The sequence below is a fragment of the Pygocentrus nattereri genome, chromosome 5, assembly GCF_015220715.1.
Source record: "Pygocentrus nattereri isolate fPygNat1 chromosome 5, fPygNat1.pri, whole genome shotgun sequence".
Lineage (NCBI taxonomy): Eukaryota > Metazoa > Chordata > Actinopteri > Characiformes > Serrasalmidae > Pygocentrus > Pygocentrus nattereri.
Genome location: NC_051215.1, coordinates 45,513,234 through 45,526,758, shown reverse-complemented (window position 1 = coordinate 45,526,758; position 13,525 = coordinate 45,513,234). Strand labels below are relative to the sequence as shown.

Below are 13,525 nucleotides of genomic sequence, written 5' to 3'. Positions count from 1 at the left end.
AAATAAAAGCAAAGTTCAAAGACGTGCAAATCATATAACCCCTACATTTCATTGAAAATAGTGAAATGACAACTAATCAAATGTTGAAATTTTGAAAAATGTATGTCCATTTTGAATTTGATGCCAACTTTTCCAAAAAGCTGGGATGGTGGCGTGTTTACCACTGTGTTTCATCACCTCCTCTTTTAACAACACTCTGTAAGTGTTTGGGAACTGAGGAGACACTGCTGTAGTTTTGAAAGTGAAATGTTTTCACATTCTTTTTTGATATAGGATTTCAGCAGCTCAACAGGCCTGGACTGCAGGAAGGTCAGGTTAGCACCCCGACTCATTTACTATGGAGCCATGCTATTGTAACACACAAAGGATGTCTTCCTGAAGTAATCAAGGTCTTTCCTGAAAAAGACGTCATCTGGATTGCAGCATACGTTTCCAAAACATGTATATAATGTTCAGCATTAATGGTGCTTTCACAGATGCCATGTGCACTAATGCACCCCTATACCATCATGAATACTGGCTTTTGAACTGTGCACTGATAACAAGCTGTGTTGTTTTTATCCCAGAGGACACAGTGTCCATGATTTCCAAAAAGAATTTCTAATGTTGATTCGCCAGACCACAGGACACTTCTCCCCTTCCCCTTAGTCCATTTAAATGAGCTCAGGCCCAGAGAAGGTGGCAGCATTCCTGGATCCTGTTTATATCATTTCTTCTTTACGTTGAAGAGTTTTAATCAGCATGTGGAAGCAGCGCAGAACTGTTTTCATAGACAGTGTTTTTCAGAAGTGTTCCTGAGCCCATGCAGTGATTTCCTCTACAGAATCGTGTTTGTTTTTAATGCAGGGCCACCTGAGGGCCCAAAAATCACAGCCAGCAAATACTGGGTTTTGGCCTTGAATCCTTGCATACAGAGAATTCTCCAGATTCTCAGAATCTTGTAATGTTATTATGCATCATAGATGATGAAAAGCAAAAGTTCTTCGCTATTTTATGTTCAGAAACATTCTTGAATTGTTGCACTCTTTCACAGAGTGGTCAACCCCTCCTCATCTTTACTTCTGAGATGCTCTGGGATACTCATTTTATACCCAATCATGTAACTGACCTGTTTCCAATTAACCACCAGGTGTTTTTAAGCATTACACAACTTTACCAGCCTTTTGTTGCCTCTATCCCAGGTTTTTTGGAATGTGTTGCTGGCATCATATTCAAAATAGGCATATATATTAAAAATATATATATTCATTTAAAAAATTTCTCAGTTTCAACATTTGATACGTTGTCATTTTCAACTAAATATAGGGTTTAAATGATTTGCACATTATTGCATTTTGTTTTTATTTAGATTTTCCACAGCATCCCAACTTTTTAGGAAAAGGGCTTGTATTAAAAAATGTAATAAATTATAATTTCATATTCAAAAGCAAACAGATAACATAGTGACAATGAATACTCTACTGGTATGTATTCAAATATGTATCAGACACAGATATATGATCCATATATTATGCACATATATCCAATTTTTGATACATATGTACACATATTTTGAAATATGTGCCTTACCCTTTATGATACTGTTCTCATGGAAATATTTTTGAGCTGATGGGGCCACACGAGTGAGCAGTAAAACATTTTTTAGATTTTACTACTACTCTGTTTGCCTTGAGTTACTGCGACTAGACACATGCACGAGAGCAGTCTGTGTCACATTAGCAGAAGCTGCAGGTCTATCCAAGATCCTTTAATTCCCCTAATGTTTGCTGAAAGAAATTTGACAATATTTTTGACTAAAACTTAAAGAAATCCCATGGTAGTAATCACGACTTCAATTTAAGCATGCCACATCAACTAAAAACTCAACTGAGGCGGAATCCATTCAGATAAATATTGCATCATCACAGTCTATGCAGAACTGAGCTGCAAAGTCTGTTTTTAAATAATAGTTGTTTTTGCATGAAAATCAACATATTTACACATATCCCTCTAACCTACTTTGTTGTTTAATGGGCTTTTTACACTGATTCACAAGCAAATGGTGGTGTTCAGTCCTGCAGCTTTGTGCTAATGTAAGTGTTTCCCACTGTCCTGTGCTTTTTAGTGTTTTCCATGCTGTCGAATATTCAAATAGCACAAGCACTCTAGGGCACTTATGTTACATTGGCACACAACTGCAAGACTGAAACAACACTGTTTGTTTGTGAATCATCGTAACAAGCACATTAAACAACAAAGCAGGTTTATATTGTGGAAAAAAAAATATATATATAAACATATACACAGGCCCAATATATATACAATTTAAGAGCACATGAAACGATACTGATTGCTGGTCTGTGTCCAGCTGGTCTGTGTTGCTTCTGTTCCTGATGCAAGTCACAGCTTTGAGGGCACAATGTCGTCATGCTTCCTGTGAATTAAAATCCAACAGCAAGAAGTTCTGAGCGATTGGAATGCTGTTTTCATCACAGTCGAAATGACTGCGGATGGTCAGATGATACGAGGTCCGCAGAGTGGACAGCATGGAGTGGATCCTCTTACTTACAACATGGAAAAACCTCTCTTCTGATGCAGGAGCTGAGGGATGACAGTAGCAGGGACAGAAAACTTTAACCCTAAGTCGGTTTAAATGTATTGAAGTAATTACATAGCTACAATTTGAACTACATTTATATATTTATACACAAATGACACATTGATTTGATTAAAACTCTGTACTGACAGGTTCATTAAGTTCCAATCCTAATAAAACAATAAAACACTTCTCTTACAAACATAAATCGTTTGACAGTTTAGAATCTGCACTTGTAACATAATTTCTCTACTTGTTTGACTGAGTGAGAAATTATGAGTATCAAACTACAATATGATTTTCTTATCGCTGGCTATTTCTAATGGTTAAACAACATTAAGTACAGTGTGCAGATATGGCAAAGATGCTAGAAGATGAGTAAAAGGAAGAAGAGCTCTTTGTTGCCTCACCTACAGGTTTGTTCAGCTTGTCTGGTGGGGTGTTCATCAGGATCTTCTGCACGAGAGTGGGTGGAACCTGCACGCACACTCGACACTCTCCTTCTCTCACAGTCAGAACAGCTGGCCTGCAAAAATAAACAGCTGGTAAAAGGACTGTAGAGAGGGAGAAATATGTCAGTGTAAAGTATGAGTGAAAGCAAGAAATTAAATGAGAGAAAATAAATACTTCTCCACGCTTTTGCATGTAGCACTGCACAATCTTTCCCATTTAAGCAGGGCCAGGATAAGAACTGTTTTTTAGCAAAGTGACCTACATCACACAGTGATAGTTTATCACTGTATGATCTGAATTAAATCTGAATTGGAATATAGTCAAATTATGAATTGCGAGATTTTCACCAATAATAGACAGACAGACAGACAGACAGAAAATCAGGGAGACAGAGAAAGACTGGTAGAGACAGATGTTCAGAGTAAGCGAGAGCGACTTTGATGTGACTTTGAGTGAAGTTGATACCTGTAATAGCGACGTACTCCAGTGTGAGGCAGGCAGGGGTAGCAAGGTCTGTAGATTCCATTCTCGTCTGTGTCCAGTTCAGCACAGCACAAGCCACAGCCGGGGAAAGTGATGTCACCACACACAACCTCCAGGATCCTCTCTAGAGGCGTCTCTCTGTTCATGGGCTGCATTGCTTCTTGGGACGGGCTGCTCTGGAACTGGAATGCTGCGATTTGAACTCTCAGCTCCACTTCACCTAACAAGCAGAGAGAGCAAAGTTGTTGGTTGAGTGCCAGTCAAAAAAGTCAAAGAACCATTTGTGATATTTATCTGTGTGGACTCCTCCGCACCTGTGTACTTCTGGGACAGGAGTGTGTGCAGGTCAATCTCAAAGCTATTGCTGCCTCTGTGTGAGCAGGCTTTGTTGTAGAACTCTCTGCATCGCGTGTCATCCGGGAACAGAGGCTGACAGGAGCTCCATGGAGTGGAGTGAAGCTCCAGCAGACCAGAGGTCACATCCTGCTTCACCAGCAGCAGACGGAACTCCCAAACAGCATCTAAATTAAATGTGGGTATTGTTTAAATTGCTTAAGTACAACGAAGCACATTTTAAAGAAAATATTCCTTTGGAAAATATACACAAATGTCAAAAGTTAAAAAAAAAATTAGTTGAGCTAAAGTTCATTACATTATAGCTGCTCAGCCAAAAGTAAAAAATTCCCTTTGCCTTAGTGGATCAGCCAAGACGTGTTCTAATTTTGCTTATTTAGTTTCGCACTGGAGGATAACGTTAATAAGCAAAGGAAGCTAAAAGCCAGTGTGCAAACAGTATACTTTTTAAGTAGGTTAAATTATATTGCATTCTCAAAAAAAAACTTGATATGATTTGATACTGTATGACATACTGTTAACTTTAAAATCTATAGTAATGTGTAAAAGTCCAAAGCCACCTTCATTTATTTTTTGTGAGACTAATAACTCCAAAATCCGACAGACCACTAAAACTGTCATGTCAACCATCAGTCTGTCACGTCTTTGCGAGGCAGTAAAAAAAAAAAATCATGCTCCACAGATCTGAAAATAATTATGTGTTTCTGTCCAGCCTTCCACTGGCAGAAGACAACTCAATACTGAGATGTGTAGCTGTCAAGCAGCCATTGCTGAGAAAAGGAAACACACAAAAAAGAGAAATTTAGTAAATCAAACAAAGAAGCTGCTGGTGTTCTCAGAACAATGAAGGGACCATCCCAGTCCAGACCTCAACACCACTGAACGTGTTCGGTATTACTCGGATCAGGAGAAGCAGAAAATGCAACCAACTTCTAAGACTGAACTTTGTATGTGTTGAAAAACAACCCTGCAGATTTCTTACAAAAACTAAAGCGAGTCTCCTGAAAAGAATGGAAGCTGTAATAAATACAAAGGTCACACTAAAGACTGAAGGGTTTGGTATTGTATTTAGCTGTTGAGGCTTCTGTATAAGCTTTTATTAAAATATGTTTCCTGCTTTATTTCCTGATGCTGAAGAATGAATCACTTGTATTTAATGGCTGTCATGACCAGCAATTAAATAAATGAAATGTTGTCATCTCTGACTTTCGCACAGTACTGTATGAAATGAAAAAAAGTTGTATTGCATGGCAGCCGTCTTGAAGCCTGTATTTTTCTATACATTTCTCCATGTATGGATACTAAACATGACTTGGCTGATTCACTTTATTTTATTTAGGTGAAAGTTGTGTAAATTAGATATTTGGTTCAATCACTGTTTTTGCTGTCTGATACGACCAAAAGCCATTTATACAGTCAAATCCAGTAGAATTCAATGACGCATTCCTCACCCTTGTTCTTGTGCAAGCGCTGTAGCCAGGCTAGGGCAGATCCCCAAAGAACCACAGCACCCTGTTTGCCGTCTCCCTGATCAACGATCAACACAGCCTTCAGCACACTGCCTGTCCGGGCTACTCCTTCTGCTTCATCACGCCAGGCTAAAGCAACAAACACACACACACAGTTACACAACCTTAAAACATATCATTACCTTGGTTTGAAGCACTGACGACTTCTGCCAGCAACTGGTGTGAGCACACAATTAATGTGATAGAAGTTTACAAGCATACTGTGAAGTTAATGCCATCGTATACAGTATCCACCAAGAATACAGTAGTCTGTGAAACACTAATGTATAATGCAATACAGTATATAGTATATAATATGTTTTCTGTGATAAATTTTTATTGAGATTTGTTTATATGTGAAAATAACTGACCAGTAATAGTTTACTGTCTGGAACATATCAGGCAGTCGTGGTCTGGAGGTTAGAGAGCTGGCCCTGCGACTGGAAGGTTGCCGGTTCAATCCCCAGTGCCGACAGCACATGACTGAGGTGTCCTTGAGCAAGACACCCAACCCCCAACTGCTCCCCGGGTGCCGTGGATAGCGTTGCCCACCGCTCTGGGCAAATGTGCTCACTGCCCCCTAGTGTTTGTCTATTCACTAGTGTGTATGTGGTGTTTCACTTCACGGATGGGTTAAATGCAGAGGTGGAATTTCCCCGTTTGTGGGATTAAAAAAGTAAAAGAGGTGGAAGTAGGGGATAGATGGCAGATGGTTTTTTAGCTCAAATGCCATGTTGTATTTTCTTAATTGATGTTTTTTCCCCAACATTGTATTCATATCTTTAGGGGTCACAAAAAATTTTTGTGTGTGTGTGTGTGTTTGCGTGTATATATATATATATATATATATATATATATATATATATATATACATACATACATACATATACATATATATACATATATACACACATATATATATATATACACACACACACACACACATACATACATACACACACACACAACCCCAATGTTCAAAAGGATACTTTAATGTTTTTGCAAATATTCAAGCATTTTGAATTTGATGCCTGCAACACGTTCCAAAGAAGTTGGGACAGGGGCGTGTTTACCACTGTGTTACATCACCTTTCTTTTTAACTACACTTAATAAGCATTTGGGAACTGAGGACACTAATTGTTGATTAACTTTGTGTCAGTCCATCTCAGATGAGCTCGGGCCAAGAGAAGCCGGCGGTGTTTCTGGGTGGTGTTGATATGTGGCTTTTGCTTTGCATGGCAGAGTTTTAACTTGCACTTTTAGATGGAGCGACGAACTGAGTTCACTGACAGTGGTTTTCTGAAGTGTTCCTGAGCCCATGTGGGAATATCCGTTACAGAATGATGTCGGTTTTTAATGCAGTGCCGCCTGAGGGATCGAAGGTCACGGGCGTTCAGTGTTGGTTTTCTGCCTTGCTGCTTACCTGCAGAGATTTCTCCAGATTCTCTGAATCTTTTGATGATATTATGGACTGTAGATGATGAAATCCCTAAATTGCTTGCAACTGCATATTTAGAAACGTTCTTAAATTGTTGGACTATAGAAAGTGGTGAACCTCGCCCCGTCCTTGCTTGTGAACGACTGAGCCTTTCAGGGATGCTCCCTTTATGCCCAATCATGACACTCACCTGTTTCCAATTAACCTGTTCACCTGTGGAATATTCCAAACAGGTTTTTTTTAGCATTCCTCAACTTTCCCAGTCTTTTGTTGCCCCTGTCCCAACTTCTTTGGGACATGTTGCAGGGATCAAATTCAAAATAAGTGAATATTTACAAAAAACAATAAAGTTTATCTATGTGAACATTAAATATCTTGTCTTTCTAGTGTATTCCATTGAATATAGGTTGAAAAGATATAAATAAATAAACAGATAAATAAAAAACCCAATCCCAATGAAGTTGTAAAATCAGGAGTAAACCAAAATTGAATTGTTGCTTTTTTGCAGCAGTAAAGCCAGATAATAACATTAATATTTAATGCATTAATAAACTGTAAAATTCAATCTTTTCCGTAAACAAAAAGTAACAGTTTCCTAACGTAATAGGCTCACATTCCCAGAACATATGTAAAAATGTTCATGGAAATGTCTATTTGCTCTTGAAAAAAGTTTCAAAGATTTTACTTAGAAAAAATCTATATAACATACTGATATACTGGACACTAAGGCACAGTGCTCTCATACGGTCAGATCCTGGACATTAAGCTTGTACTGCCACTAATAAGATCTTTTCTACTTCAAACAGACATTTGCTACATCCAAACATCATGAAAATAATAACAGCTGGGACAGATTTATGGAACGCAGCTTGTATCTATATGAGAAAATTACCTGCAATTGTCCTGGCATGTTTGACTCTCAGCAGTGCATGAACGAGTGTATCAGGCCGTAGAGAGCCGAGCCGGATGAAGGGGATGGAGTGCATGTTCTGAACAGTGCGAGGAGGCAGAGACACCAGCAGAGGGCGCTTCTCATTCAGATGAGTACACAAAGCTCTCAGAGTATGAATATTTACATTGTGTGGGGCTGGAGATCGTCATGGAAACAAGCATTAAAAGGACTGAACAAACATATCTGACATATTTAAGAGAAATTAACACTGACAAAAACTGCAGAAATGTAAAAAACAAAAAAAATCAAACAACCACATAGCACTTCACAATCAAGGAAACCAACTTTTCTGTTTGGTTAAAATATATCTGTGTGTCCTCCTAGGTAACTCACTCTTCCGCTTAATGTGCAGAGCAAAATAGAACGGAACTCATAAGTAAAGACAAGGGAAAAAAATGGCTTTTCTCAAGCTTTGCACTAAAACTGAAAGGGCATTGTCCTCCCCTTCTTTAAGTTGTAAGGGAGAATGACCAAACGCCTCCTGTAGTTCAAGCCTATGCTCACAGTAAAGGGATAATACCTATTTAAATAGCGCAGTATCGATAAGTCATTAGTTGTGTTACTTTATGTTACCTTGTGGAGTATGGTCTTGAGTGATCTGGCCCAGGTTTAGTAGCTGGCTGATATAAGAAGACTGTAGTACTGTTTCTCCTCGCCATTTGTCCTCATGCAACATCACACCTGAAAAAAGTAATACATAATGCTAACAGGGACCGAGTACCACAGGAACATAACAGTAACAGCAGTAACAAAAGCTACTGTTACAACAGTAACTGTAGCAATGTAATGTAACTGCAGTTTTAGCATGGAAAGTCTCATATCCTACATTTTTCTTGTATTTTCACTGAGGTACGGTTATTTTCACATGGCCAGTTTCCAAACTCTCTCTCTATCCTTTAGAATTAAACTGAATGTTTTTTGTTGCTGTGTCTTTAAGGCAAATATATCGCTGCTGTCTGAAGAAAACCTTGTATCTCCAAAATAGTAACTTTGAAAGTGAAGTAAGTTTTTTCTTTCTCCTGTAATGTAAGTCAATGGAACCAGAATTTTTCCCATATCATTTTGGGTAATTTCTTTTAGGCCACTCAAAATTTACAAACAATGTAAAGAGTAACAGATACTTTCAAATTATGTCAAAAACTGAAAAATGCCAAAAATGGAGATACAAGATTTTCTTCCAACAGCAATGATATGTAAAAGAACTCTGTTCTGATATGCTGCCCTGTATTGTGCCCAATTCTTATAACTTAAATATGAATGGGTGGGCGAAACTCCTGGGGGCTGAATGAAACATAACATACAAAAGAGTTTTAACTTAGTTTTCAGTCAGGGAGTATATGGACAACGTTCACATACCACATCGGTCTTTATTACTTCATAGAACTGAAGAAAATTTGGTTTTCCATGATATAGACCCCTTAAAGAGCACAATGACGATGCTGCAGAATTTACACACCTCTTGTTTTACATATAAGATTATATGATTACATGACTCCCATCAGAAATTTTAACTACTTTCAGAAAAAAACTAAGTCGTATTTCTTATTGTTTAGATGCATTTTTGCAAAGCATTTTTCTTGTGTGTTGATCTAGAATCTCCGATTATGGTTTTGATACTACTCTCCCTGAACTGCTTTTTTTTTCCCCAAATAATCATGTCATAAATCTGACCTGTGACAAGCAGTATGTCTCCTGGATATACTGACAGGGCCCAGAATGCTGCTGTCCTCCACAGCACCACCTTCATCTCCACTCCTGACTGGTCAGTAACAATCAATGACGCCAGGGCAACGCAGGATCCCGCTGATGCTCCCGACTTCACTTTGATCTCCCTCAGGTGGCAGGGGTGCACCACAGCGACCAAGATGGAGTAATGCACACCATGATTCCTGCACCTAGAGAGAAGAGTGGTGGGACCATCGAGTGGCAGTCCACTTTTCTGTCCCATCCGCTGATGACACTTGGTTGCGGCTGGAGATAGCTTTGCTCGTTTAGGGGTGCTGGGAGCAGGTGAGCTTTCTACAGATGAGTTTGGTGAGCCACCAAGCAGTCCAGGACCCTCCGGCTCCATGGCTACCTCAGCACGGCTTGGAGGGCTTGCCTGAGAGCACAGAATCCCATCGGGTGTGCACTCCAAAACCACACCTCCTTCCTGGTGCCTCTGGCTCAGAGTCCCATAAAAAAGCTCAACTGAACCTTGCAGGGTTCCCCCCAGGCCCCTCAGCCCTGGGCTGACCTCTGGACTATAGAGCTCTGGGGAGCCCACAGAAGCTAAAGGTGTTTGCTTTGGTGAAGTCAGGGGAGGTGTGGGTGTCCCCTGTGAGCCAGCTTCAGGTTGCTTAACCACTCTTCCTCTCAGGAGCAACCCTTGGCTCTTGGTCCAAATGGTTAGATATTCAGTCTCCACAGACATGGCAGGACTTGGCTGAGGATGTCTGATCACATAGTCAGAACTTGGGCCAGGTTGTGGGGAAGGGAAGCAGATGTCCAGGTATTCAGTAACCACCCCAGGACAAAAGTCATCCTTTTCTGGATGTGCATGCTTTGATAGATAAGACTGGCTAATTGAAGGAGTGGAGTCATCTTCAGACACTGCCCTGTTAGCCTCAGGAGATGTTGACAAGCTATGCTTCTCATGATCACTGGTTGGGATTAGTTTACCAATGACTTCTTCAGCAATATCAGTCCTTATACGACTAGACAGGTCAACTGAGGACGTGAAGTCATCTTCAGACACTGTCTTGTGACCTTCTTTAGAACCTAAAGAACTAAGCTTCTCATGAACTATGGCTGGTTTCAACTTACTAATGGTGTCTACAGCATCATCAGTGCCTACACCACCTGAATCTTTTGCCGTGGTGTCTTCATTATGTTCAGATTGTGTTTGGACGTCATTAGACTCTGTCCTAGGTCTCAGTCTACCCTGACTCCAGCAAAGCTCCAAAGTATTCCACTGCAAGGACTCTCTGCCTGGAGCCTTGTCAGTCAGCGATGAGGGATGAGGTGCGCCCAAAAACACATGGATTTTCGGTTTATCCGTCATATTCCTTCACACTGTTCATCTTTCTAATATTCAGTTATGCTCAGCTTTACAGCCCTTATATCTTCAGTTTTTTCTTTAGGAAGAAGCATTTCTTGGCTGAAAAATAAAAACACATCATTACAAAATGATCTAAGAGCTCATGTGGCTGCTTGTTCAAACACAATCGAGCCAACTTAAGCCTAATTACTCCATCAGGATTCACAGATGAAAATCCACTGTTAGTCAATAAGTAGGCTAGTTTAGGCTGGAAAAATATCATCTTATAAGTCCCAATAATTATATTTTATCCTGAATAATCCACATACAAATATAAATGCATTTATTAGCAAATTTACCATTACGACGACAGCATTTTGTGTATTGTGTATTTGTGTAAGTCTCAGAAATTATGATAAAAAAGGTTTACTATAACAAATGTAGTTTTAGTACACATTCTGTCAGTGTTCTGTTGGAAAATTGTTAATTGTATAACTTTTATGAGCTTATCTCTCTATCAGAATAGTCGTTTTGTCTCTCAATGCCTCATCCTCTAAGGTCATCTTAGGATGTTCTGTACTGCTCTATGCCTCTCTATCATGGGAACATAACTTTGAGACTTACGGGGGCAAGTTTGTTTGGGCCAGTTAAGGGTGATAACACTCTCTACAATAGCTGTTTGCTTCTGCTCTCTGTTTGAAGAATGAACCAAAAATGGTGATTTGTTAACATCTCTATATGAAGACATCTTGAAATAAACCTGTTTTTCTTCATTATCACAAGTTCATGACTCCATCTAGTTTATTCTCATCAACTTCTAGGACTCCGTAAGTCAATGGTCCAGAAAAACAGGTCAGGAATTATTCAGCTGCAGCTCTAGTACAGAATCCCACAGCTGGCAATAATCATGAAAACAACTTCACTGTACAAAAAAATCACCAATCAGGTGGTGGGTGTTGGCTCATTTGAGCCAATGACATAACAGAGTCCAATAGATGTTGAAAGCGCAAGAGATTTACTGCATAAAGGCATACAGGAAACTCATGGGGCGGAGGACTGGGGTGGCATGTAGGGAGGAAGAAGGAGGAGAAACAGAATGAAGATCACTGATTCGTCTATTTTCTAAAGAACTCCAGCTGCAGCAAAGCTAAGAGTGTGAATTTTAGTTTAACTGTGGACACTGAATTATGCTCTACTTGCTTAATTACTGGTACACACCTTGCTACAGTCTATACATCAGACATTTTCAATGAACAGGCAGTCATTATTTTCCCCAAGGCTGAAAATGTTACAATCCAGTGACTGGACAATAGTAAAAGACACTGCAATATCACTTCACACATAATTTGTGATGCTTTTAACTGCCCAGATGACCTTCACTTCAGCCATTGTTTATGGTGACAACTTGCATTAATGCCGATGCTTCTACCTTGAAAAATCTGAACTCTGTCTACTACAGTGCCCTCAGACCTGTCACTGATGACCCTTACAGCACTCATCAGCAGGATATTCATTATTAATTATTTTCATGCACAAGACCTTTTTAACAAAACATCACCCTCCACATTTTTGTCTACAGCTTGTACAGCTCTACATGTTTCCTGGCATAAATGAAGGCCTTTGAATTGCACTAAATTTATTTTAAAAGGTATCTTGTACTGAGTAACATCTCTGGCGAATATTTCCTGGAGCAGTACAAACTGACCAGCATTTCCAAAGATGATAAAGAGCCACTGTTTGTATAACTACCAACAGATTACTTCAGACTCAGGAAAGACGTGACAAACCTCATGCTATGTCCTCACGTGTAAAGCATTTGGGTGGATCATTATGTGTGGCCTTCACTCACTTTTGGACCCTGCTGACCAAAGAATTACCCAGCAAGGGTTGGTTTACTACAGCAGTGCAGAGCAAAGGGTCAGTGGTTGAACCTTGCTTTATACGACCTCAGTCTGCAAGATAGACGATCCTCTGCTTGAAAGACCAAAGGACTTTAAATATAGCGTGACTGACCTATAGGACAGCAATGACCTCACAAGCCTAAAGCGTGATAAACATGGGTGGATCACTAACGTCACTGCCAGTACTTGATCACTGGTTGGGCAAATAACAAAACAGTGATGCAAGGATCATTTTGACTTTTTGTCACTCTGTGCATTTTGTAATTGAAAACAATCTGTATACATTTTCACACCATTTGCTTTATTTGTGAAGATGATTCTTTTTAAGATGCCTCAAGAAGTCAAAACCTGTTTAACCTTCCTGTCGTGTTCGGGTCAAATCTGACAGGATTTACAACTTAAAACACTCATAAATATTGTGTTTTACATCTGATTGCCTCAAGGCCTTATGATATCCTCCACACTGTGCACTTGAACATATAAAAGTGATGATCACCTCTTTCATAGAATTTTGAGTGAGAATCAATCGTTGCACCTGTGGTGTTCCCGGTCAAAAGTGACCGCCATAGGAAATGAATGGGTATCCAGACTATATTCATCCATCAGACAGAAAACATCCTCATACACACACCCCCCCCAACTCACTCACTCATCCTCATACACCCCCCCCCCAACTCACTCACTCATCCTCATACACACCCCCCCAACTCACTCACTCATCCTCATACACCCCCCCCCCAACTCACTCACTCATCCTCATACACCCCCCCCCCAACTCACTCACTCATCCTCATACACCCCCCCCCCAACTCACTCACTCATCCTCATACACACACCCCCA

General features: G+C 39.9%; 1 protein-coding gene across 4 annotated transcripts in view; it reads right to left on the bottom strand.

The window, feature by feature from the left end:
• Window positions 1-1,451: 1,451 nt before the first annotated feature.
• shld2 (shieldin complex subunit 2) overlaps window positions 1,452-13,525 on the bottom strand; it is a 14,024-nt gene continuing 1,950 nt past the window's right edge. For 2 of the 4 annotated variants that reach the window (XM_037538549.1, XM_037538550.1), the window contains exons 2-9: window positions 9,436-10,903; window positions 8,338-8,445; window positions 7,705-7,899; window positions 5,317-5,463; window positions 3,826-4,032; window positions 3,494-3,731; window positions 2,986-3,101; window positions 1,452-2,580 (exon numbers count right to left, since the gene is read on the bottom strand). In XM_037538549.1, coding sequence (XP_037394446.1) covers window positions 2,405-2,580; window positions 2,986-3,101; window positions 3,494-3,731; window positions 3,826-4,032; window positions 5,317-5,463; window positions 7,705-7,899; window positions 8,338-8,445; window positions 9,436-10,807 — 2,559 coding nt within the window. In that variant the 5' untranslated portion in view covers window positions 10,808-10,903 and the 3' untranslated portion in view covers window positions 1,452-2,404. The remainder of the gene's footprint in view (window positions 2,581-2,985; window positions 3,102-3,493; window positions 3,732-3,825; window positions 4,033-5,316; window positions 5,464-7,704; window positions 7,900-8,337; window positions 8,446-9,435; window positions 10,904-13,525) is intronic. The other 2 variants (XM_037538551.1, XM_037538552.1) reach the window with 2 other exon arrangements.